The sequence below is a fragment of the Lycium ferocissimum genome, chromosome 4 (genome assembly GCF_029784015.1).
Source record: "Lycium ferocissimum isolate CSIRO_LF1 chromosome 4, AGI_CSIRO_Lferr_CH_V1, whole genome shotgun sequence".
In the NCBI taxonomy this organism is placed as follows: domain Eukaryota; kingdom Viridiplantae; phylum Streptophyta; class Magnoliopsida; order Solanales; family Solanaceae; genus Lycium; species Lycium ferocissimum.
In genome coordinates, this window is record NC_081345.1 from 24,787,796 (window position 1) to 24,815,795 (window position 28,000).

At 36.5% G+C, this 28,000-nt stretch overlaps 1 protein-coding gene and 1 long non-coding RNA gene across 2 annotated transcripts; both read right to left on the bottom strand.

Annotated features, from left to right (window-relative positions):
- Window positions 1-6,432: 6,432 nt before the first annotated feature.
- On the bottom strand, window positions 6,433-8,392 carry LOC132051919 (uncharacterized). Its single transcript, XR_009413915.1, has 2 exons — window positions 8,206-8,392; window positions 6,433-6,759 (listed from the first exon to the last, which is right to left on the bottom strand). It is a non-coding gene; the product is annotated as an uncharacterized LOC132051919 (long non-coding RNA).
- An 11,118-nt stretch (window positions 8,393-19,510) lies between these two features.
- Window positions 19,511-27,999, bottom strand: LOC132053864 (2-oxoglutarate-Fe(II) type oxidoreductase hxnY-like). Its single transcript, XM_059445959.1, has 12 exons — window positions 27,802-27,999; window positions 27,525-27,717; window positions 26,182-26,262; window positions 25,870-25,921; window positions 25,491-25,612; window positions 24,944-25,044; window positions 24,800-24,858; window positions 23,196-23,252; window positions 22,953-22,998; window positions 21,495-21,574; window positions 20,279-20,342; window positions 19,511-19,810 (listed from the first exon to the last, which is right to left on the bottom strand). The coding sequence occupies exons 1-11, from the start codon at window positions 27,997-27,999 to the stop codon at window positions 20,279-20,281; spliced, it is 1,053 nt and encodes a 350-aa protein (XP_059301942.1). The 3' UTR covers window positions 19,511-19,810.
- Window position 28,000: the final 1 nt, after the last annotated feature.

The window sequence follows — 28,000 nt, forward strand, 5'->3', positions numbered from 1 at the left end:
ATAAGCATGAAGAATATTACTATTAGTCCGTCCCAAAGTATTACTATTTCAAATTAAAAAAATTTACACTTCTTGTAAGGGATCCGATGTTGTTATTCCCATTACGAACTTTCACTATTATATTGTTCTGCCAGACAATGCAGTCTCCATACATAATCTTTAAATAAATAATCTAAATGATTCATTTTCTCAACTCGGTTTTCAAAATAGTGTAACATTTATAACTTTAAGTGAAATCAATGAAGCAAAAACAGAATAATGTTTATAAAGAATGAGAGTTCGAGAGAAAGAAAGATCTCCATTAATTCCAAGAGAAAAATGAAATGACTCGAGTCTCTACTGTACAAAGTCTAGCTATTAAACTATTAACTACTTGGGTTAACTAACCAAAGTACTTAACCACCTCAGTTAAGTTAAAAACTATTGCAACTAACTGCCATATCTTAGCTACAATTAAAAACAAGAGTTAGTGACTTAGAGGTGGAAAAATGGGTAAAAAAAATACGGTTATCCGCCCAACCCAACCCATTTTAAATGGGTTGGATATCCAACCCATTTAAAATGGGTCCAATATGAGTCAACTCATATTATCCACTTAAAATATGGGTAACTTAATGGGTAAAATGGATAAAACTCACAACATATAGGGTGTGTGGTATGATGGAAAATGTTTTCCTAGAAAATGATTTCTTGGAAAACAAGTGATATTCCTACTTATTTTCTTGTGTTTGGTTGGATGCGGAAAACATTTCCGGAAAAATATTTTCTAGTGTTTGGTTTGACGGAAATACCAATTTGACCCCTAACCACACAAACCTTCATCCCCAACTCACTACCTCTCGCCTCCTACACCCCCACTCCAATTCCCACCCTGCATTTGAAAAAGATGCTACTTCCACAAAGTGACTATTTTTATAAGATAACCATATATGTGCATACCTTTTTCTAGGACCACACACAAAAAAAAAAAAAAAAAAAAAAAAAAAAAAGACAAAATACTTCCACTTTGAAGACAACCCAAAAAAGTGACTATGTTTGTAAACTAGCCAATTTTTAAAAGTGACACAAAATGGCTATTTTTGTAAATTGACCATTTTTGAAAAGTGACATAAAGATGGCTATTTTTGCAAAAAACATATTTTTTGCAAAATGTCCGAAAATATGCAAATTTGCAAAATAGCAACTTTTTGGTCATTTTTCAAAAAATGGCCACATTACAAAAGTAGCCATTTTTCTGTCACTTTTTAAAAAAATGGCTACCTTGCAAAAAAGTGTTGCTATCTTAGAAAGGACACATGGAAAAAATGGTTATTTTAATACTTTCACAAAGTGGCTATTTTTATAAGATAACCAAATATGTGTCTACCTCTGCAACTGGTCTTTTTCTAAAACAACCAAAAAAATGACTACTTTGCACTTTGACGACAACCCAAAAAAGTGACTATGTTTGTAAACTAGCCATTTTTTAAAAGTGGCACAAAAAATGGCTATTTTTGTAAATTGATCATTTTTAAAGGTGACATCAAATGACTATTTTGCAAAAATATATTCTTGCAAAACAACCGAAAATGCAAATTTGCAAAAATAGCAACTTTTTTGGTCATTTTTCAAAAAAAAAGGCCAGAGAAAATGGAGACTACAAAAGTATCCATTTTTGTCACTTTTAGAAAAATAGCTACTTTACATAAGTGGCCACTATCTCGAATAGGTTACGTTGCAAAAATGATTATTTTAATACCCCCCTACCCCTCTCGAGTTTTCTACTTCATATATTTTATTTTCTTTTATAAAATTTTTGTAAAAATCCAAAAGGGTTGATATATCTTGAAAATCTTCACCCAACATCGTCGATCGCTATTTTAAAGAGGGTAATGTAATATATATATAGCGGATCCCGCCATTTTAGAAGAGCGTGGAATTGAGATTCAACAACAATTGGAAGATCATTTTGGATCTTGTTAAGAAATGCACAGCTTCAAGGGGAGAAAATGGACTCATACGTGATTCACATGCTGTTTAATTACGCCGACCGAGAATCGCTTCCGTGCCTCACTATTGGTCAAAATTGAATGTTTTAATACATGAGGGTGAAAGAAAAGTTTGTTTGTACCGGGAAATCTTATAGCCTTAATCGTACGGCCATCAACTTTATCTGCCAAGGTTCGATTCCTCATCTGTATCCTCCCCATTTTCCTTTCCTACCCCATTTTGGAAAGGAAAAAAAAGTTTGTAACAATACATTATGTTGACACAATAAATGAGATCTCATAGACAATGAATTAAAATAGTTTTCTCAAATTTTTTGTCGTTTTAGAAATTCAAGACAAAATTAATTATTTTTTCCTATTCACCTTAGTAATAATTGTTCTTGGATACCAAACACTTAAATTACGGGGAGATAACACACATAAATAGAGTAAATATTCAATGAAGAGAGACTACATCTTAAAACATAAATACAGAAAAGCAATTTTTTTTTAAAAAAACTAAGGACATTTTCTAAAGAAGATGTGTAAGCTAAACACCACAGAGTAATTTGGAGACGGAGGAGACAGAGATCTTATTAACATTTAGTAGTTTCAGACTAGGCCACTGCTTATAACCACGCACAGAGTGTGCTTAAGAAGCCAAGTAACCAAATGCTTCAACATGTGATAAAGAATTTGAATAATCAAGAGAAATCGAATTTTAACATAATTGATAGGTTTGTAGTAAAGGGAGAATTTAACATGAGCTAGGCGAGGTCCACGTAAATATAATTGTGAATTTGTAATGGCTACTTGGAAGCCACAGCTTTGATCCTGGCCTTGTGCAGCAATAAGTGTGAAGATACATAACCGTCATAATCTGTTAGGCATTACAAAATTTAACACTCAAATAAAACAAAAGCAGTGTGAAGTTCTCTTAGATTCCTAGGAGAAACTTTGTTATCACAAGCAAACAATCTCAATTTAGTTCATAGCAATATCGATTTACCACAGTAGCCACGCAAATAAGAATCGCTAATCGCCGCCAGTGGGAAAAGCAAAAAGTATAGAACTGAAGTTACAGAAGGACTACCTCAAGCGTAATATACGGGCACATAATGCTGAAACGAGCAGCGAAGTTGCCTTCTTCACTGGAAACAGTTTCATTTTGTCTCTGGAATAATTAGGAGTGTAGCTTCTGGGATAATTTTCCTTAATTTAGTTGAGACAAGACACGGCAATCTCAAATGATCTAATTTACTTGTAGCCCGTTCATCCAGATGAGGATTAGGTCTAAAAAGAAGAAGGTATGCTTATTAATTATTATAGGTCCCCGAAACTTGATTTCATTAAGAAGCAAAAAGAGAAACTCCACATGGTATAAGGTGAAAGATAAACAACCAGAGAGGCACCAGGAACTAGCATCTGTATATTGAACCACAGCAATTTAGAATCTTTTTTTATGAAGAAAAAAGAATCTTAGATTGACTTGTGTGTGACTACCAAGTAAATTAGAAAGACAAGAGGCACAAGATTTTCAACTTAGAACCTTGGATACGCCATGCAAAAATCACCTTTAAAGGATCAACCAATCCACCACGTGTGTCATGTATGCTCATCATTGTTAGGCAAACTTAGCAAGTTTCTACCTAAGGAGATAAAATTACATGTCATACAAGCTCCTGAATCAAAAGTTACATCCTGTCATTGGCTCCAATAAGATTAAAATCATCTTATCCCCTAGTGATTGAATGTAAAAGTCAAGAATTATATTTGGAAATTGTTAAACTAGCTAGGTCATTGTTCTTGCTCAGCCCTATTAAAATCCTCTAACCATAGCTTAGTCAATTTCGTCACCTCTTCCAAACCATCTCAAGAAATGCTGCTCTATTCTTCTAGAATCCAGAACTTGACTTTATTTGATGTAATATTGCAGCTGTTATTTTACTTGACGGATCCTCATCAAATCTAGTTTCATCCAAACTTTGATTACTGATCAAGGATGATCCGATGTAGTTCAAAACCTTATAATCAGCCCAGGAAGTTACTAATTCCCCTTAGAACATAAATTACTATTGGTGTGTTTTCCAGTCCATTGTCACTCAACACAGCTAGTTTAAAGTTGTTGAAAATACTTACCAGACATTTAAAGTCAGTTTTTTCCTAGTTAGATTATTGAGGAACTGTTCTCAAGTTCCTAGTAAGTTGTAACTTCTGAGGTCTGATATCAAAACCACGTTCTTCTGGGACAATTTAGGGAAAGTATGGCATGTCTCTCCTCGCATAAGACCAGATGCATAAAGGTTGAACACTTGAACTTTAATGACATTAACGATCTAATGTATAGCAAAGCAGGCTTATCAGTTCCTCACTCTAAACTACAAGGTGTAAGTAGTACATTTATACATAGGCATAACAAAACATTACTTAGATACCCTTTTAGATAACTGATTCTTTTATCCAAATCAAAAAGCACCCACCATAAAACAGCCTATGCCTTTTTTTTTGTTGATAAAACATAACAACAACTACATTGCAAAGAAAAGCTAGTCTCATGATAAAGGTAGGCGAATTTATGTAGAAAAATAATTACATGAACCCATGCTCACTCGACTAAACCGCAGATAGTATGTGTATAATTCTTAAAATAAATCTAATATTAATCGAAGGGAATACATAACAAACGACCGAGGTATATAATCAAGTTAGGCATTGGGCTTAAATCAAGGTCAAGGTATCGAAACCTCCTTGCACTTATGCCTTTTTTTTTTAATTTCTAAAGCAGCAATAGTGAACCCATTCTCTTGAAGTCCCGTATTTGCCTCTGGATAAAGGATATACAATGCTAAGTTGACAATCAAAGATAAAAACAATCTAACCATAATGTGCTAAATGATAATAACTATGCTAACTAAGTTTGAATTTAAGTGAGAAGATATAAAGTGACTTTATCCTCGATTTTTCAAAGGTTGGGTTTGTCCCTTGACAGATATCTCGCTCATCAAACAAAAGCAATCTAATGATAATGAGTTGTGATGAATCCTTTCAGGATCATATAATTCAAATCTAACTATTTCAAACTGGATGTAGTTTATCCATTGATTTATACTGAAAAAGGCATGATAGAACACAAGACAACTTTTAAGGGTGCTGAATTTTTCTCCAAGTCATACAACAACACCATATTTATTCATTTTTCAGAAAGCAGAAAGTACAAAACTTTAAAGAAAACTAGTGAACTGAGCCAAATTACCACTTGGAAACTAAGCTTCCTTGGTTAGGGATCATTCCAGCCTTTCTCGCATAATGCCAGGGGTCATGCCACCAGCTTCAATAACAGGACCAGCATCACCAATAGGCTTCAATTTATACTCTTTCCAGTAGTATGATTAATCAACCTACTCTCTCCAGTTCAACTGTCACCACATCACCAGTCTTACACTCATCACAAATCCTCCCAATCAAGCGGATAAACCTATTGGGCAACAAAAGTAAATAAACACAATAATAAAATATTATTTATAACCAAAAAAATATCACTAGTAAATACACAAATTAGCAATATGAAATGTTTCCCCGTGATTAAACAAGATTAATTACAGGATACATTTATCAGCAAAATTAAATAATAACAAGTTAGAAAAGAGAAAAAATATTTTTTAAGATTTTTGGACAAGAAATAAGAGAAAGTAGAGCAATGAATGCAAGTGATAACTTTTGAAGACGTATAAATGTCGGTGTGTTCAGATGAAGCAATCGGAGGGTTTTCATATGATTAGAAATTACAAGACTCATCCACAAAATTGCCACCATGATATTTTGTATACATGACTTTTGGTTAGGTCTAGCCAAGTGTCATTTCTTTGAAATATTACTTTTCTCCGTCCCCAATTTAAATGCTTTTTGACTAATAGACATGTTTTAATAAAAAGTTTTCATAAACTAAAGATTTGTGCGTAATGCATCGAAAATATCAACTCATATGCAGTACGTTAATTCAATCATTCCATGTATCTAGAGAGACTTTTTGGGATAGACAAAAGAAAAATAAAGTAAGACACTTAAACTGGCACGGAGGGAGAGAGTACAATACCTCACCGTCGCCACTGAATTCCTGAAAAATATCCTAAATACGACCGCCATCACCGCCGCCACACCAGCTGCCCCTAGCAACCGGCGCGTGCTCACGCGACGACCCGCACCCAAATTATCTCCACCTATGATGATTGAGCATTTGATGTAAATTCACCCGGTTCGATGAAACGCGTTTGGTAAGACGAAGGAGTCCGCAAAGAGCGTATGACCCGAGTTTCTTATACTCTTCCGGGTTTGATGGGACATGTTGGCATTCTGCAGGGATAATTTGGTCTGTGTCTATGTTGTCACCCACGACGTAGCAGAGACCGTGGAAGGCGGTGGCTGTGGTGGTTTCTGGTGTGGTGGTGGCGGAACGGAGAGGTGTGAGGGTGGGGTTTTTTGGAGTAGGGGTAAAATGGGAAATTAAGGGATTATTGAAGGGGTTGATATTGGATGGGAGTTTGATGGAAGGGAGAGGGTGGATAGAGGAGGCGCGTGGTGGGTACGGAGAGGGTTTGAAGGTGGTGGTGATGGAACTGGAAAGAGTAGTTGTTGAAGCCGCCATGGATGAAAGCTTGGAGTCGCGTTAAAATGGAAATTTGCTAAAATTTTAGTGAGAGAAGGTGGGTAGTTGTTATTAGCTGCTGGGCCTTACTATGGATTAGATTAGTAGCCGAGCCGCCCAAATTAACAAGTTTTTGCACGGATTGACCCTCTTAATTTAATTTTACGCGTTAACTTCATTTAATACATAATAATTGCATACCTACTCTTTATTTTAATTACTAATAATAACTAAATACTTTTCTAATTTAACTATTATAATTACACAATAACTTTCAATTACCATTTCACAAATACACCTTAAAAATTAGCACCCCAATCCCATATCCCCTTTAATAAGTATCAATATTAATTAATATACATTACCATTCTCTCTCCTTTTTCATAAATTTCTACCTTTTTAAAAGGAAATAACTGTGAATGCTCAAATAAATAAATACTCTCTTCCTCTCTTCACCCTTTTCCGCAAAATTTATTTTTCATTTTGGATATCTGGGTAATCCCAAATCCAGACATTTTCAAAGATGGTTATTTCGATTCAAGGCATATGGTCAAAGGGCCTCTTTCACGCTCTATCCCATCTCCATTGTTTCATGAAATTTTCGCCATTTAGAGCATATTCTTCAATGTGGACCAAGGGAAAGTTGGATCAAGGCTTCCTACTGTACAAGCAGGTTATGCATGCGACAATGGTATAATCCAGAGAGAGTTTTTGTATTGCAAGGATTTAAAAAATATATGTATTTCAGGTATGTTCTACGCATATAACTACTAATCGTTTATGCATGGTGACTTTTGTAAGTTTTTCTATATATTTGTGTATTTTTCAAATTAATTCAATCATTTCATCTGGGCTTCAAATATGTGATACAAATACATGGTAAGTTTTCTATATTTATGTATTTTGTTCAAATTAATCCCATCAAATACAGTTTTAGGAGCGATGCAAATTTGCTATCACACAAATACACAGACTTAATATAAAAATACACGGGGCTTGGATTGGAAACTTCAAATACATTAGTTATGCTATCAAATACATAGGTAAATAAAACGTAAATCAATATTGAAAACTTCAAATACATTTCCACTAAATACATGGGTGATGTAAATTGTTGCCTACACAAATACATGATATTTAATATAAAATACAATGTGAGCTTGATTTTAAACTTCAAATACATTAGTTACGCTATCAAATACACAGAAATAAAAACGAAAATCAATATCAAAACTTCAAATATATCACGTCAATATTTTCAAATATTGAATTTTTGATTTTTTACGCTTTGAAAGTCAAGATTGACGAAGGAATAGAAAACGACATGGAAAAGAAATCTAAAATATGATTTTGTGGAAGAGTATGGTAAAAAATACCAATTAATAACTAATTAAATGATCCCAATGTTAAGGCCTAAAATCAAGTGGGATATGTTTTCTTTTTGACCGTGTTTCTATGAATTTACACGCATGAAATACATCCGAAAAAAATACCTTAATTTGGGAAAACATAACTTACAAATTTGTATTATTTAAAAGCGATAAATTTTATAAAATGATAGACACCGCCATAGCGTAGTCATTTGGAGAATTTTACCTTTAATTTATCCCCCACATTGTTGTGTTTCCTTTGCTCTTTATTTAATTAAACCTATTTAAATTTGCTTCACTCAAAGATAAGTTTCGTAATATTTTATTTTTGAAAATTGAACTTTTATCTCGATCGAGACAAGTTATGAAGGAATTAAGATATTGGGTATAAGTTGTGTCAGATTCTATCGATTATCTGAAATACAAAGCTTTTGTACGATATAATTCCCCAGGCGAATGTTATGGGATACTTGGGTTAAATATAAACTTTGCTGATTGTAATCTAACTATGGTGTGCCAAAAATCCCGAAGAGAGAAAATTAAAGACCATAAATTTGAGGGCCAAAATTTAAAAACCACCCCCAAACAGGATAGTCAGATTAGCGGGCGAGCCGCCCAAATTAATGGAGCCGTGCCGCCATTTAGAGTCCACGTAACCTATATTTCTTACATTATTTGGAATATGTTTAGTACCATGACGTAGAATATATTTTTTCCTTAATGAAATGATTTGCTGATTCTATCTACGTTCGGACGGTGCGCCAAAAGTTATCAAATGAAAGAAATGAAATTAAGTTATTGATTTTCCCCTAAAAAATACGTTATTGATTGAATAAAGTTCTTTTTCTTTGTACCTATTAACACATTTTTATATAACTCTTTTCAACTACTCGCTCCGTCCCACTTTAAGGGTGTGTTCGGTATGGAGGAAAACATTTTCGTTCCCTAAAAAATACGTTATTGATTGAATAAAGTTCTTTTTCTTTGTACCTATTAACACATTTTTATATAACTCTTTTCAACTACTCGCTTAGTCCCACTTTTGGGCGTAGCGCGTTTCAGACGGATGAAACATTTTCCTAGAAACAAATTCAAAAAAAAATTGAAAAATGACTTTCCCAATCAAAGTAGGGAAATAGTCCACAAGTAATATTTCATTCTAACCACCCAATCCCCAAATACCAAACCCTAGTCCATCATGTGGCCCAATATGATTAATTTGATTGTCTAATTTAGTTACTTTTATTGCCAGAGTATTTAAGAAAGGACAATGCGCGATTTTCCTTCTCGAGTCTTCTTCATATTTTTTCTTTTCCTCTTATTTTTCCCCCTCAATTTCTCAATTATTGTTAAAATTTATCTTGTTTTGGTTATGTCCTACTTTTTATATTTAAGTGTTTTCGACAATTTAAATATTCTACATGTCATGTTTATAATCACAAAATTCAAGGATATTTTATTATATTATACAGGTTTTAAATTTAGAACCACAAGATTTGAAAGTCTATCTTTATTTATTAAATCTGTCTAGTCAAACAATGCATACTTAAATTGAGACGAGGGAGTATATTCCTTAAATGAAAAAAATTAAAGGACAATCGAGACATCAAGTGACCTTTGGAGACTTAAAAGCAAGCACATAAGAGGTAGAATTAATGTTCAACTTCCTCAAACGTACACATGTTACCCCGGCGAGCATTAATTTCTGCTGTTTGTACAACTTATTGTTGTTGTGTTCGCCCATCTGGCGTTTATAGAAATAGAAATATAAAAATATAGAATAGAAAATATATATATATTTTAAAGGGCTAAGTAATATGATCGGTTTATAATTCTATTTATTAATTTTAAAGAACGCTACCGCTGGGGGAGAAAATGGCCAATAATATGGGACGGCGGAGTCTTCGTTTTATTAATTCTTAAAGAACGTGAAAAGTCAAGTAATGTGGCCAAGTAATATGGGACAGAGGGAGTACTTCATTTATTAATTCTTAAAGAACATGAAAAAGTTAAAAGTGAATAAGTAAAAGTGCACGGAGAAAATAAATATATGTCGGATAATTAAAAATTGAAGTGTATACATGTATATTAATGAGAAGAGAATAAATATTCAGCAAGAACGTGAAAAGTCAAAAGTGAACAAGTAAAAGTGCACGAGGAAATAAATGTATTGAGAATTAAAATTGAAGTGCATACGTGTATACATGAGGAAGAGAATAAATATTCGATCTTGACATATGTCCACGCTGGGATTTATTAATTCTTTTTTTTTTTTTGGTAAGTAAGTTTTTTTATTTACCAAGTGATAGTTACAAGCTCAGAATTCTCAAAGCTGCAAGACTGGACAATTGCGTCCCAGGCTTACGGAAACGCCTACTTTCACAACCAAACATTCAAAGAGAAATCCTAATAACTACATGCTACGCGATGGGATAATAATTAAGCTCACTGTGAGTCTTCTACTCAACTTTGGCATTCTAGATCCTTGACGGTGCACTTCTTGGACAATTTGCCGCACCACAATCGTGCAGCCTACTCGTCGCTTTCCTTGAAATACTCCGGTGTATTCCTTGAAATACTCTGGTGTTCCTCTCTTGCCATATATGGTATATGCTCCCAGCTAGCGGCATCCGATAAATCTCAGCATTTGTACTCCTTCCTCGAGCATGTGGTAATGCCCACTGTATTTCCTGTTGCCAGTTCATGGCCTACCTTGCAATCCCTTGCCATTTTAGTAAACTAGTCCGGATACGTTTTTGAGAAATTACAAGCTCAAGAACAAATGCTCACATCCTCATCATGAGCTTCGCACAGCTGGACATTGAACATCATCTATACAACCCCGTTTAGCAAGCCGATCTTTGGTCAACAATCTTCCACATATAGCCAAGTATAGTATGAATATCCATCTAGGGAGCTCCACTATTATTACACGTTAGTCGCCGCCAGATACTTTATAAAAGTCCTCCGAGCCGCAGTAGATTTGTTAAATAGAAAAATTGTCTCCCACTCTACCACCTGCCTGCATCACCGTTTATTCAAAGTATTTGTGCGCCTTCAAGATTTTCACGATTACCCGAAGTTTGATACTGTGAATTCCCATACGAAGTGCCATGTTTACCATAGTATATGTGGACCCATTGAACCCATAGTTTATCTTTCTTCTTGCAAAGGTTCCACATTAATTTGCAAATGGCTGCTTGGTTCCAGAGAGTGATATTAAGGATAGTAAGTCCTGAAAGAAACTAGGCGCTCGAACTCATCCCCGAGAATTAATGCTTTTCTTTGATATTGTTCGTCTCCCGTCCATAGAAAGCTTCTGCAAAGTAGCTTCAATTAACTTGATCAACTTTTGGGCGGCTAATAACGCTGTGACCAAAATACTTGCATAAAATCAATCTTCGACTTTTTATAAGTTGGACTCCGACGTAGATGAAAGGAACTTGGTTGTCCATGATTTAATCATACTTAGTATCTTGTCTATCGGAGGTTTACATTGGACTAACGATATCACTCAGGCTCAAGGGAACTCCCAAGTACCTGAAAGGTAGATAGCCTTGCGAGAATCCAAGACTACTCAATATCTCTCCTTGTGTATGGACTGGTACTCCTCCGAAGTAGATTGAACTTTTAAAAGATTTGCTACCAAATTCAAAGGTTTGAGAAAATTCCCTGAAATAAGTACGTAATAATTTGTGATTGCATATTAGATCACCTCTGCAAAAAAGTAGCAAGTCGTCAGCAAAGCTCAGTTGGACTATGTTCATTAAAGAGCACTTGGGGTGATAGTTGAATGCTGGATTCCTCCTCAAAGTCTTCAGATTCCTTGTGAGATACTCCATACCGAGAACAAATAGGAATGGAGAAAGGGGATCCCCCCGCCTCAATCCTTTTTGCGCGCAGAATGGTGGTCTTGGCTGCCCATTGATAATTATTGAGTAGGATACTGTAGTGACACCGATCATAATCCACCTGATGAACTTCTCTGGGAACTGTAGGCTCACCAATACTTGATTAAAAAATGGCCATTCTACTGAATTATAAGCTTTCTTCATATCTACCTTTAACATGCATCTTGGTGTTATGCTCTTCCTCCCATATCCCTTGACTAGTTCATGACTCATGAGTATGTTATCACTGATCACCCTTCCTGGCACAAAAGCTGATTGATTCTTGTCCACAAGCCAATCCATCACATGTTGCAATCTTGTTGTGAGTATTTTGGATATCAACTTATAAAGTATTGTACCACATGATATAGGTCTATATTCGGAGATTTTAACTTTTGGAATAAGAGTCACTGTAGTACAGTTGATGGCTTGATATAGGTCATTGGTTGAAAAGAACCTCAAAACTGCATTTGTAATGTCTAGTCCAATAACTGGCCAAGCTTTCTTGAAAAATACCGCATTATAGCCATCACAACTAGGTGCTTTTAAGTCACTTATGCCCGCAATCTTGGTAAAACTTGTCATTAACGGAGCAATCAATGATTGTTGTTGTATTCTGTCTAGCAAGTGCCCATCTTTCATAATAACGAAACTGTACGGCAGTAGTTGCACTTGCGGTGAGCCAAGAATTGTTTATAAAAACCAATTATCTCCCCTTCAATGTCCTCCTTTGCCTGAAGTACAACACCGTTAGCATTAACAAGGGTCTTTATCCTGTTTTGGCAGCATCTGTTCTTTATACTTGCAAAGAAGTAAGTTGTATTTGCATCCCCCAAATTTAGCCAAGTCGCTCTAGATTGCCTTACAATGCTTTCTTCAACATCCAACCACTTTTCCAATTGTTAGTTGATTTTATCGACGAATCACGTTACTGTCAATTGTGTAATTTCTCATTTGTTCTTGCAAGGTTTTTTTAGTTGGTTCTGCCTTTGTGCAATCTTAGAATCCACATTCCCCGAGCTCGGATCGTTTAGAGTTTTTAGAACACATTTGAGTAGCTTGCTTCTCCCATATATCTTTCATAGTGTATGTTCCGTCTGCCAATTCTATGTGGTGCCGCGCATAGTCGAGAAAATGCTGCGTACGGCAACTAAGTGATTCGGGAACTTAAACGGCTTGGGTCTTCTATCTTCCTCATCACTGAAAGTGATGCTCATAGGTGAATGATCTGAGCACCCGGGGTCTAGAATTATAGCTTCCAGAAAATAAAAATTCAGCATCCATTCAGCATTCACTAAACCTCTATCCAGTTTACTGTAAGTATGGCCATTAGTCCAAGTGAAATCTCCGCACGCACCAGCTTTTAGGTCCGGTGTCGTAAGAAAGTTTGCAAGGTCTGTCACCTTGCGGTACTGCTCTTCCAATAGGTCTATCTGCTTCTGCCAGAATAGCATTATATCTCCCATTGCCAACCATGGTCCTTGCATTGAGGTGTGGATATTAATCAATTCAGCCCACAAACTTCTTCTATCCTCTATGGTGTGGAGGCCATATATAGCAGTAAAAGAAAAACTGAAATTCAAAGCTCTATCCTTGATCAACCCATGAATAAATTGTGTCCCCATATGCAACAGCTCAAAATCCACTACAATAGCATCCCACATAATCAATATTCTACCTCTACTACTATGAGCATGGTTAGCAACCCATAGCCAGTTTGGTTGTAACTTCCTCATAACTCGAGCAATGTTATTCTCCTTTAGTTTATGCTCTAACATAGCTAACAAACTAACTTTATTTGTACGAATAAAAGACTTCACTTCCTTTTGTTTATACACCTTATTCACCCCTCATACATTCCAAGTAACTAACTTCATGTGGATATAGGTTGCAGGATAGTTCCTTTATTCACTCCCAAGCTACTTTGCCCACTCATACAAGATCCATAGCTAGCTAGTTTCACACCAGGTGCCGATATGCCGAGTATCTTTGATCACTCACATAGGACATTATATATTCCGGAAGCCTGACTTGGGCCTGGGACATGTCTTTTGTGGGCTTGTGTTCTTGCCCTTTGCTTGCAACCACCCCTCCCCCTTAGTATGACTTGGGCTATTTGGAGGTTGGAGCACTATCGTAATTCGTTAGCTCACCGGGTTGTGCATCGATGAAATCCAATCTTGTGATTGAACTTGTCTATCTGGGTCTTACCACGTTGTGCCAAGTTTTTTTATGAGCTTCTTGTTTTGCTTTAGTGCGAGCTTAGGCACGGCTTTGAATGTTTGGGCCAGACCGACTCGCAGCTTGCGTTTATGACCAACTATGAAGACGAAGAAAAGCTTTGCACCTAGTCATAGGTTACTTCTTGTATAAATTGGGTTCCATCAGGATCCTCAACTTTGATGGCTCGGGGCATGTCTCTGGTGACATCCATTTCAATAAGGACTCGTGCATATAAGATACAATCAATTTGGGTGGTGTGCATTAAATCGTGATACAAAGGAATTACGATCGACTACCGATCCTGCTCAAGGTTTTCCACTACGACGAAGAGGGAGACGCGGGAATTTCACCCAAATAGGGATAGTTTGGAACACCTCCTTACTAAAATCAAAATCGACGGATCACATTTTCACTACCAAAGGCTTATTATTCAACAAGTGTGGTCCAGAATACAATACTTCATCACTATCATCGATACTATTAAATCTTACCAAGAAGTAGCCATCGTTATTGTCACGACCCGACTAAGGCTGACGCGGGGTACCCGATGCTTGTCACAGAAACTCTATCTTGTCTCGTGTCGTATTCTTATCACTAAGTGGGCCGTATGAACATCATCATATTTTTTTTTCGTACTTAGGCATTAACATTAATAACACGATTATAAACATAGGCCTAATAAGTTTACGGATCATACTATAATAAATTAATTGAGAGACAACCACGGGGAGTACAAAATATCTATTATATACGTACGGCCTCTGGCATAGTACACATATGTAGGCCAAATGATCTTTGCGGGTGCCCGGAATATGTGACAAAAAGTAGTACCAAGGAGCGGGAATGAATCGACGGCGGAGCGGCCAAAAATGTCTTTGCGGGGAACTCTGCAGGGATCGGAATCAGGCTACCCTGTGAGCTGCGCGTAAGATGAAACGCGACGTCGCAAGAAGGACGCCGATGCAATAGTGTACCGAGTATGTAAGACATGGAAGATAAGCATAAACGGGAGCATAGATTATGAATGACAATATCGTAGGTCGTGATATATCTTTGCGACGAGAAAGTAACGTGGTGCATGAACACCCTTTCGTGCCTATGGGATACCATGCATGCTTGTTTTTCCTTTTTAGAAAAAAAAAAGAACATTTCTTTTCATAGACATAGAAAATAGAATTTATGTCATATCATGTTATATCATAGATATCATAGGTATCATAGTATCATAGCGATATCATAGTGTATCATAGTATCGCAAGATATCATAGTATCATAAGATATCATAGTATCATAAGATATCATAGTATATCATAGTATCATAGCACCGAACGATTGTCGGCTCGCCCACATTGCGCCGGAATACTCCGGCTCGCCCATAAATCCGCCGTCCAAGGGCGTCCCCGTCCGGGATGATAAACGGTGACAGTTCAAAGGCAATGAAACATAGTTCCCTTCCCATTTCCCATGTATCCCTTCCCCCACCCTACCATTTACATATACATATTTCATATATATATATATCATATAAGCATGCGGGGAGCCCAAGAAAAGTCGTGCATCACGGAGTGACGTAAGGTCGGTGAACAACCTCCGATCATATTACATGGAATAACCGGGCGCTTTGTCCCACCTTAAAGGAACTAGTAGTAGGCGAGATTATCAATGGAAAGTAACATCATGAGAAAACATGGAACAAGATCATAAGGCATTGTTTCATATGTGCTTTTTTTAAAAATAGTCATTATTCACGAATAGAGTTGAGAATTCAAGAATAGCTTAACGTTCTCGTATAAATGACCGAAACCGCTGAACTTGGAACCTTTAATCATAGAATCATCGTGGTCATATTCATGTAACATTTTCTTCCTTGACATCATCCATGTCATTTGTAGAACATGTTGTTCATCGTCATTGTTCTAAAACTTACTTTGCCATAAATCTTTGTTCCTAGGGAAAATACGGACACTTTGAAAACATTTACTAAGTATCGGAGGAGAAGAGATCATGCTTTGGAATCAATGGATTTACTTAAAACAACTATTATTTAGTAGTCGGAATAATACCCAAAGCTTTATTAACCATAGGATGAAAATAAGCCAAATGGGACAATAAGGAAAATCCGGAACGATGGGCCCACCTCGGGGCAAATGAGGGCGGCGTACCCAAATTTACGTACATTACAGTTCATGACGTCACCGCGAGGGTCTTAAGGCACGGTCCTATTCGCGCAAGTTCTAGATGTTTAGGAAGTTTTTCAACATTTCGCGCTCATTTCTAATTCAATTCTAAAAGAAAATGGAAACTTTAGGTGCGGGATTCCGAGGAATAGAAATGTCCCTGGTGTCCGTATCGAGCCTATTACATCTAAGACATGCCAAGAAAGAAAGGCGAAGCCTTACATACCTTTTTCGCTTCTTATCTTCACCCAATTAAGTTCTAACGAATCCAAAATCTCAATTTGGTCCCTATTTACCAAACATTGATTAGTGCATTTAGAATTGGATTCTTAAAATGACACTTCAGCTACCAAATTTCTATAAAGACTTCCCCCGTAAATACATCATTCCCAAAAATCATCTTAGCCACCATCAACAATAATCCTAGAATTCAACCCGGCCAAACTATCAATCATAATATCACAACCATACTAACAACTTCCAATTTCAATCCAAGATATGTTATAACAACTCAATCAATTTACTACTTTTTTCAAAACCTTCCAACTCCAATAAAAACAATAGCAGCCTTATAATATATGTTCCAACGTCACCACACTAATATCATTGTCTTCCATACAAGTAAGAACATAATATTCCATTTACATAAGCTTCAACCACAAGTCTCCAACCTCGACCGTTTCACTAAGATTATTAAACTTTTATTGGCAATATAGAATCCACAACACAACAACAACCAAAACATGAAATAAAATTGACTCGTTTCTTGTATCACACCAATTGTCACTACACTACTAACATCAAGCATACAACTACATCCCCTCCAAATCATTCACTTCCATTATTAACATAACATTCACAACAATAACAACTGACCACTAAATAAAATAATTAGCACATGATTTCTACACACACATATACACATGCACGGCCACACCCCTATATTCATATTCTCCATGAATTCCATCCATTTTTTTGTCTGCTACAACATGCACCAATACACGACATGAATTAACTTACCTTACAATCACATACAACATACGACACCACCGCTGCGGCTTGGCCGTACGAGTCACGGCCGCCACACCTCGCGCACATGAATTTCATCCGTGCTATACTCGCGACACACTTAAGCATTCATAATATACAAAAAGAAAAGTTCAAATCTTCTCCTCTTTACTTTGAATCTTCACTTGGCTACAATTACAAACTTATCAAGATTTGTGCTTCCCTTGCTCCAACGAACTCTTCACTATGTTAAGAACCACTTCACAATTGTTTGACTGGATAAAGCATGGTTTCTGAAACTCTTCTTTTTCTTTTTTTTTTTTTCGCTTTTTTTTTTTCAAAGGCCGAATGGCCTTGAGAGGGTTTCTCTTCTTTCTTGCTCTTTAATTTCTCTTGAAATGTCTAGAAGATTAAGGGATTATTTAGAAGAGCTTAGTCTTCTTTTAATCCCATGGATTTTAACTAAATACTGGCTTGCCCATAGTGGGTGGACGGCCAAAATGGCCCAAACCTTAGCCCACTTCTCTTTTTTTTTTTTGTCATACGATTCATGAAAAAATTATTTTTCCCAATTCCAAATTTACCCTTCGTCTTCCTCCATAATTCCACGAGGCATATTGCGAATTTCCTTTATGCCCTTTGACCTTTCTTACTAATTCCGCTTCTAAATGCTTCATAAGCCATTCATATGCTTAGCAAAATAAAAGTATGGCCTAGCTTGTTGTCTTCCCGCTATTGTCTTGAATTATCCGATTGCACAAAATGCGGGATATAACAGTTATGGTAGAACACTTTAGGTTTGCTAGCGAAGTTCCACTTTCCTGCAATAAATCTCTCCATTGCACCGATAGTTGGTTCTGCCCCTACCAGGCTTGTCTCCACTGTAGTGTTTCCTGCTCAATTTCCTCCCCGCATAACGTGACAATCGGTTCACCGTCTCTGATTGTTGGTGGTATAAAGCTCAATCCCATGCCTCGCGCAGCTAGTTTGTTCCCCTAAAATAGATTAGTCTATTTTGATTTTCCCGCGCTTCGGTGGATCTCCTCGAAACAGTTTCCATTTAGCCCTATCGTTGTATCTCCCGTCTTCTTATTAGTGGGTACAGATACGCTTTGCCTACACCAAAGATCTCTTACGTTCTCCCAACAGCGGTGTTTGGGTTGTCCTGTACTAGTATCGCTAATTTTCCCCGAAGTCGTACCTCCAATTTGCACCGCTGGCATTCGATTTTTACCCGGGCCATTGGTTTGTTAAAGGTGGCCATTGTTCCAATGAAATTCGTCCTGGGTCCGGCGAAATCGACGTTTGGGTGCCAATTTCGGTCATCTCCAACACGGCAAGCCGCTCATTCAATTGAACTTGCGCATCCTTCCTAGGCCTTCCCCTCGCCATTGCTAGGTGGCGCACGATAGCACACTCTATCGTGCACTGAAAGCAAGAGAGAGAAGAGAGAGGAGAGAGAAGTTTTTATTTTTGTTTTGGTAAATTCTTAAAGAATGTGAAAAGTCAAAAGTGAACAAGTAAAAGTACATGGAGGAAATAAATTTGTGTCGGAGAATTAAAATTGAACTGCATACGTCTATATATGAGAAGGGAATAAATATTAAGTACTATTGACATATTGTTGAATATTTACATATTCAACAAGAACGTGAAAAGTCAACAGTGAACAAGTAAAAGTGCACGGAGGAAATAAATGTGTCGGAGAATTAAAATTGAAGTACATACACTATACATGAGAAGAGAATAAATATTCAGTACTATGATATATGTCCACGTGGGATTTATTAATTCTTAAAGAGTGTGAAAAGTCAAAAGTGAACAAGTAAAAGTGAACGGAGGAAATAAATGTGTTGGAGAATTAAAATTGAAGTGCACACGTCTATACATGAGAAGGGAATAACTATTAAGCGCTATGACATATGTCCACAAGCACTTGATTAAAGTGTACAAGTTATATAGCTTTTGGTACAAGCATTCATTGCGTGTACAATTTGTAAAGCTTTGGGTACAAGTAGATATTGTTGTGTTGGTCCTCCTTAGCCACTTATATATAATAGAAATATATATATATATATGTATATAATAGAAATAGAAATATAATAGAAAAGTAAGTTTCTATGGGGAGTTTGTTATGTTTTTCAATTACTTATCATGCTTGGTTAATCAAAAACTTTATGGGCGTGATAAAAGGAGAAGTAGATCGGCGTATAGTTATTGCCATTACACAGCAATCTTTTTCACCCCATATAGTTATACTGTCCTTATCACAGCTTTGCTCCCATTCACTAATACACCAAAATTTCCTGTAATTTTCACAAGAAGAGAATCTCCTGAAGAGGTCTCTAACTAGTTATATAACAATGTGCACAACAATAGTTAAAGGTTTGACGCCACATTTTTTTGTTTTGTATGAAATCTTGGAACAGTATAAATATATAAGACGAAGCTGATTGCATGTTGTAAATGCTGAGAAGTGTAACAATGTCGGTCGTATGAGAGAAAACCACTCCACCTGCAAGTGTTCATTGGCCTGAAAACAAAAATGAGAAGAACAACTCAAATTGGATCTCGATAAACGAAAGCTGCAGAATCAGTTTATGAAAACTGAGAAAAGGTTGGCGTGATCAGTTGGACATTATCAAGGTATTACAGAAGCATGCTGAATCCTAAATTATGGTTAAATACCAAACAGATACACCACCACAACATCAGGAACGTCTGCAAAAGCAATTTGAAATTTCTCATTTTTTGCACCTTTAAAGGAGTTTGATTTCTGAATTCATTTTCTAAATAAACCAAATCAAACATAACATATATCATAGACATATTTTGCTTCCTATCTCTAATTCAGTAAAGGAGAGATGTGGAGGTTCAGGGGGTGATAGGCAAAAAGAGCAAGGTTGGTTTCTATAATCAGCCTTTCACGTGACGGACTACTGGTCAAAAGTGTGGTAACCGGAAAGATATTTTAAGTTCGAGACAATGAGACAGTACTCACCTATGATGCATATGTAACTTTAAGGCGCTCTTCCAAGTAGTCTCCCGCACGAATTGGAGGATATCTGTTGAAAAATAAATTTCAGATTATCTCCATATTAGGAAAAAAAATGTACCAGCAGGGAAGAAGTGATGCGAGACATAATAAGAAATCATCATTATCACATGTAGAAGCACCGGCCTACTTATTTATCTTAATTAGTTTCTTTATGAAGAATTCAAGTGGCCAATTTCTTACCGACGAGGAAAGAACAAGTCAATCCATCTATGAGTTTGTGCCCCTACTAATTTTTTATTATTTATCCTTTCCAGAATATGAAGTCCACATCCCCAACATTGTTCCTCTTAGTTTGGATTTTCCTTCTTTTTTTTTCCTTTCTGGGTTTTGCGGGAGGAGTAACTAGAGTAAATTTGACACCCAAATGATGAGCAACAAAGAAGTCTAGCAGAATGAAATGGAATCACATTATGGCACCTGACACTGGTATTTATTGAAATGAATGCTAGAAAGCATCGGAAATACTTTGATCTGAGTTTAATATGGAGACTTAACGATTTAGAAATTAAATGGAAACCTGAGGGCAGAGGGGAAAGTATGGCGGCCGGGGAAAAGAAGGGGATTAATTGCCTTGCCCTAGAGGGAGTAGGGGGTAGCTGAGGAAGGGTGAGGGAGGGGTAAAGGGCAGTATTGGAGATTGAGGAAGGCGGAGTAAGGGGTAGGCAAGGAGGGTTGAAAGAGAAGAGGACAGTAAAAAGGCTGGTTGTAGAATGACATATAGAAGGAATCAAGAATACCAAACATGAGAATACATAGAACGAAAGACTTGTTCTGGGATAATTCATTTGCATCAGGCAGGCCATAAAAAGAAGCCTAAAACCAACTTTGGAAAGAAAAGGTTTTGGACAAGACTGGAACAAGAATTATGACAGAACAAGAATACCAAATATGAAATAGAAGGAGCATTAGCATCGTTTTTGACTGGACCCTAAAGGCACACTGACAAATATCCCCGTCAAAGAAGAACCTCATATAAGAAGTTAATCAATTTGCAGACTTTCAAGATGTTATTTTATTTGTACAATTTAAACATCCATGAACAATAAGATCAACTCCAAGAGATGTTAAAAAAACAGATTAAAGCTTTGACCAAAGTCATCAACATATTTTCAAAATACAGAACCCAGCTCAAGGCGCTAGTACAAAAAATTGCAAGTACCTGGGAGGAGATGAATCGCTACAACAACTCTTCAAGCATTCCACCACACAATCTGCGTTTGGCTCCAAAAAGAAAGCCATCTGCATGTTCCAACCAATATTTTGTTAGCTTATTTTGCATAGTTCTAATGGCAGAGGAATGAAGAGTCAAGGTATATTTAGAATCCGTGAATTGTTCATACACTATCAGATAGCATTTGGCAAGCAATGAGATATACTGCATGAGGCCAACCCATAGATACAACAGAAAAAAATCCAAAAAGACATTCTTTTCACTGAAATTTTTTACTTTTCAGGATTGTCTTACGAATTACTTTTTAGGATATCTTATGTGATAATATGGGAAACAGCCTCTCTACCCCATAAAGGTAGAGGTAAGGTCTGCATACATCCTACCCTCCCCAGACCCCACTTGTGGGATTACACTAGGTATGTTGTTGTTATGTGAGAATATGAAAAGAAAGATTGCAAGAATGTGTCAAGACTAGTGGCTTAGGTCAGAATTCTTTTCTACATACTCTGTGTAATTTATACAAGATATTCAACTGATGTGAGACATAATACATTTTGTAATCTACACCCCCCGAGAGAAAGTAGGTGCAAATGTACGATATCTACCAAGTTTTCCACACATGTAACTGACTAAGATAAGCAAAGGGAGTCTGTGAATGGAAACTTTCTATTTATTCCCGAACGCACAAAAAAAGGTAGAATCTTTGGGAGGTACTTTCGTTCTACTTTACTATAGCAGTTTTAGATCTGCCACTCGCTCTCTTGCAAGTGCGACTTTCCCTGGGGTTGGGACTCTTTGGACAGGACTAGTTGCTTCGATACTCATGTCAGCTCATAACTTCGCTCCTCGATCGCTTTATATTTCTGGTGATGCGGGAAGGTTTGTGCAATATGTACCAATTTTTCCACACATGTGACCTAGTGTCTTACGTTAAAGGAATACTCAACATAACCCACACAACATATTCCACTGATTTAAGACACTAATTACATATGTATAATGACCAAGATTATTCTAATTAATCTAACATCTGAAACATGTCCATAAACTAAAAATTACTCCAATCAGAAGCTCCATGCTTATATTTTACCTTGATTGGGATCTTACAGCCAATTCTCTGCTTTCTTATACAGATAATAACATAACATGGCGTTCACACTAATTCTTCAACCATAGCTTCCAGCCAAACTCTATGTAGAACTAAATGGTATATACAAAGTTCTTTTTATAGGGTGTTGGTCAAATTCTACCATGAAAGGAATTAAGCGAGTTATGTTGCCTCCCTTTAAAGATGATAGATGAATATCCCAAATATGTCAGAATAAGGGTTGAGTTAATCAAATTATATATATTAATATTGCCCAGACATGCATTGATCTGAATAAGGGGTAAAACAAAGACTATGACAGGAAAAAGGATTTTAACGTATGATGAAATCTTGATTACCGAATAACGCTCTTGGCCTGTTGGCATAACTCTATGCAATGTAGACCTACAAATGAATGTCAAACATCAGAAGAATAATACAAAACATATTGTCTTTTGTTACTATTGAATTTGGCAAAATGAACTTTCAGCACAAAAGCAGGCAATAAGAAGAATACATCTTCTGAACCCAGAATAGGAAACAATCACAGGGAAGGATTATGATGTATTTAGATATAAAAAAGAACAGAAAATTTGTACTACCGAAATAAGCAGTTTGTCCACCTCTCCATCATATCTCCAATGTTAACTATGAAAGCCCTGCAGAACAACAATCAAAAAGAAACTTTCAGCAGTTATGAAATGATGCTACTTCGGGCAACCATGTATGGCTCATTATACTACATACTCAAGCCAAGGAGCAGATTAAATGTTGAATAGCGTATATGGGAATTGTGGCGATGACATAGGAAAACACTGGCTGACACATTCATGATTTGATGCTTGAAAACAGATTGGCCCATTACCTAAGTAACTTTAACCTTATGAATAAAAGAAAAAAAGGGTATATAGACCTGCTCAAGGAGAGTGAAAAGACTACGCAAAAATGAAAAAAAAAAAACTTTACTGCTAATATAAGTCTTTGGAGACTTTTTAAAGCAGTTATTTTTGGAAAAAAAAAAAATGAGTGAAGTTTTGACACTTTTGCCTGCTATGCCAACCCTCTTCCTTCCTAATCTAAATGAAGAAAACTTGGTTAACTTGAGCATCTGCTGTGGTATCTGATCTACAAGGGAAAATCTCAGACTCATCCAGTGATATCATGGTAGAAATAAGTCTAGTTTAAGCAAAGGATCCTAAAGTCTCATTTCCTTTTTGGATCACTAGTCAACAGTAATCTGTAACCTGATAAGACCAAAGAGAGGAAGACTGTGATCAGGAAGAGGTTCTTCAGCCGATGTGAAAAGGCTCCTTTTCTTTTTCTTCTTCCAGTTTTTCTCTTTTGTCTTTCTGGGTGGCAGGCAGGTTAAGGGAAGTCTAGGGAAACTTGGGTGCCTTTACTTCTGTATGTGTTTGGCTCACAGAGGCTTAATGTTGAAAGTATGAGCACATGCAGGTTCTGAAAGAGTACAAAGTCAATAGCTCGTTGATTAAGCTCATCTTATCTGCAGCCATTTATGTTGTATCAAGAAACAAAACGTCGAGCATATTAAGCATGCTAGTACTGAGCATTTGCAACTGATTGAGAACATTCATGATGTCTCAGAATTCTTATACAAAAAGACCATTTATATGCTGGAAAAAAAAAAAAAAGAGAAGAAAACCTCAGGCATATTAACTAATGGAGAGAGCTCATTGAAGTAGTAAATGACATTCAGGATTTGCATAAAGGATGCAGATATAGGGATACCCCTTTATGTCAACAAGATTGAGAGATGGGCTTGAAATGGATCATACCCTGAAGCATCAAATTTTGGCACGGTGTATGCTGCCTTTATTTAAAAGGATCATTTGCAATAAAAATTCAAATTATTAAATGTGGTAAGAATATCATATTTTAGCATTCAGGACAGAAAAAACCTTTCCGCATCTGAACAGTATTTGCCAGATTGTCATCCAGCATTAGCAAATTTATCGGAATGATTGTCACCTCACATTGGCTGCAGCCTTCTAGAATGGTGTGCATGGACAAAGGGGAAACACTAATATTCCAAAACTAGATGAACAGAACAATGCTCATAATTTTCATGTAGAAACTTCTCACTCATTAGGGGACAGACTCAAATCCAATCTTCAACGGGCTTGTGTCTTGGACTCCAGAATACATCAACCTAAAGTATCTAGTTATGACTGACCAATGAACCTACCCACTGAGGTGATGCACATCTTCCCATATCTGGGGTCGCTTGAATTTCTCCCGGCAAACCTGTTAGCTCTGGAATTAGTTAATATAAAAGTATTCATGAGACCGCAGATTTGGATAAAAGAAAAAACATTCATATCAGACGTGCCTGAAGTCCACCAACACCATCTGTAGCTAGAAGAGTTAACATCCCATAGTCTGAATGAGCAGAAGCACCATACACCACTTGTTCAGATAATTGTAACTCACCTATAGAAAGTTTACATAAAGCATTTGATTTAATGATCAAGCTGGAACCCCACTGTTCAATTTGCATGATCTAAATTACTTTCCTAAGCACATTGTTACCCAATTAGTTAACGGAAATTAAGTATTGCATGCGTGGAAACATTGACTATGTAAAAAGAGTGTTCCATAAGTACGTCACTTTTTCAGTTCATAATGCTTCGTCAAACAAATATGAATAACCCAAAGATAAAACACTAATAGCACTGCTGTCCACCCTGAAAAAATTTGTCTTTGCAGATTCACAAGAATAAATCAACAAAGATGTCTACCCTTTTTCCTCCCACTTCATATCATCTTGAGGTGCGACAGCAAAATTAATATTTAGACAGAAAATTGGTCCTGATAACCTATAGAACAAAAACAGGAAAAAAAAATCAAAAAGATAGATGCCATTTATGGAACTAAACCTGGATAATGTAACAGACGTAGGAATGCATTTGGTGAATCACATGCCCCAGCTTTATGAAAGAAGTCCTCATCCAACTCCAGTGCCAAAGCGATGAGTGAAATTAGTCTTATCCCAGCATCCCTGACACAAGAAAGTCATATCAACCACAAATCAAGTAACGTAGCCATCTGCAAAACACTCAGGTTTTAGAAAGAAGATGAAGACCAAAGATATGCAACTTGAACATTTATCTTTCAGCTACACAAAATACGAGAATAGGGAGCTGAATGATGTGAAATATTTATAGGGCTTAGAGTTACGGTTGTTTATATCAAGATGAAGTTTAGGGAAGAAAGAACTCTAAAATTTCTTTTAAAACATATCAAAGTGATACTCACAAGACTCCTCTATGGTAATCCTCCATGGTTGATCTCCAACAGGGTAGAACCTCTAGACATCCCAAATGGAAAAAAACATCAAAGAGTCACCACACATGTTTTCTGGAGAAATGTGCTTCAAACATGGAATATGTCTCGAAGCACATGTGAATTGATGCACGAATAAACAAAAGGGAGCATTTGATGGTATAAATCCATCGTTTCTTCTTACAGGGACTGTATTCACCACAATAAGGATGAATAAACCCCAAGAGCCTAAGTATATTAAGGACAAAATCATGATGTAAGCTCAAATAAAATTGTAGAGAATACCTTCTGCAGGCCATTGATTCAAGTTACTAACAACACTCTTGCCTTCCAGAGGACCAATGTAGAAGCTTTCTTTTGAGTCACCTGCACTCCAATGATGAAACAACTAACTCAAGATTTAAGCTACCTTCTCTATTACTCCCCAAATGCAAATCAACTCGCAAATGTAACCAACAAAGGCCTACTGAAGAAAAGTGGCAGAAGAGGATAATCTATACATAAAAACATTTTGCTATGCAAGAAACTATCCTTTTGGTAAACAAGCCTTTGCACATGACTAATGTAGCTTAACCTACGCTTATGCCTTACTAAGTTAACTGATTTACCACATGGTCGAGACCAACTCAACCAAATCTTTTAATCATGTTGTTTCAATAAAATCCAAGTAATTTCAGCAGCAAAAGTAAAAGTTCTATAAGATTGCAGCCTCCACCGGGCAGCAGATAATGGTCCAGGTCTGCAGACATGAATTTTCTCCACCCAGTGCTCACATCAGACTAATCAATATATGACATTTTTCTTCTACATAAGTTTTTATCACCTACCCCCTCTGTCTCATTTTATGTGGCACATTTTCCTTTTAGTTTGCCACAAAAAGAATGACACATTTCTACACTTAGAAAGAATTTAGTTTTAAACTTCGCATTTTACCTTTCTATATTCGTAAAAATGTTTTCCGATTTTCTCCAATTTTCTCATGTTTGGTTGGTCAAAATGTTTTGGAAAATATATAAGTTCCTAAAATGTGAGGAACCGATTCGTAGTGGAAGTAGAGAAAACAAATTCCATAAGTATCATTCCACATTGATTATCTCTTTCCCACCCTCCAACACATCCCACTCCTACCCACCCTCATAGCCCTCATCCCCACCACACGCACACTCCTATCCACCCACCCCACCTCCCATAGTGTTTACGTTTATTGTATACAAATTTTTTTAGGATAATATTTTCTACTTACATATCAAGCACAAGAAAATAAGTAAGACATCCACTATATTTTCCGTGAAAAACATTACAGTGAAAAACATTTTCCTTCATATCAAACACACCATTACTGAGATCATTTACAGCCACACAAATGTCTATGTCTCTTATCTTATCTTAGACCACAAGTTTCAAAAGTCCTCTTTTTCTTTCTCAAACTCCATATCCGGTCGAATACCATCACAGCAGGGAGTAATCTATATGCATTCTTACTTCAAACCAGTGACTAATGCTCATGTTAGGGAAAATATAACCTGGTCTGGTGGTGCAAACACTGAGGGCAAATAAGTTTCTTCCTCATGATTGAAGCAAATAACAAACAGACAACCAAAATGAACAAAAAGAAGGACAAAAACTACCTTGAGTAGTAGATGAGGGATCAAGATTCTCAGCATAAAGGGGAGTATAACCTCTGTGATTCCTCCTAACCAGTGTCATCTTCTCTTCAAGGGACAGAGAGAAAAACTTTTTGCTCTGTTCAATCACTTTCTTAAACAACTTTTCGTCTACCCCATGATTTATAAGGTAAAAGAAACCAACTTCTACACATGCCTATAGCAAAATTCACAATGAATAAATACATCAAAATATCAAGAACTTATTCAAAATTGAGATAATTAATGAAGAAGAAGAAACCTGACGAATTGCACGAGCGGTGGAAATACGATCAGGAGAAGTAAGGTCGATAATGGGGAGTTGAATTGATTCTGTCATCACAACACTCTTTTTTTCTTTGTATGTTTTTGTTTGTCCCTTCAAAATTGAGTAGCTTTTTAACAGAAAAATTATGTAGACAAGAACAAGACTCTTGTCGTGTGCCGGAGAAAAGGCCATA

Excerpts from the sequence above, each read along its gene's own strand:
- LOC132053864 (XM_059445959.1), bottom strand. The coding sequence starts at position 27,999 with ATGGCCTTTTCTCCGGCACACGACAAGAGTCTTGTTCTTGTCTACATA. Across the intron at positions 27,718-27,801 it reads CCGCTCGTGCAATTCGTCAG|GCATGTGTAGAAGTTGGTTT; the intron begins GTTTCTTCTTCT and ends ATTTTGCTATAG. Across the intron at positions 21,575-22,952 it reads CAGGCCAAGAGCGTTATTCG|ATGGCTTTCTTTTTGGAGCC; the intron begins GTAATCAAGATT and ends TGGAACATGCAG.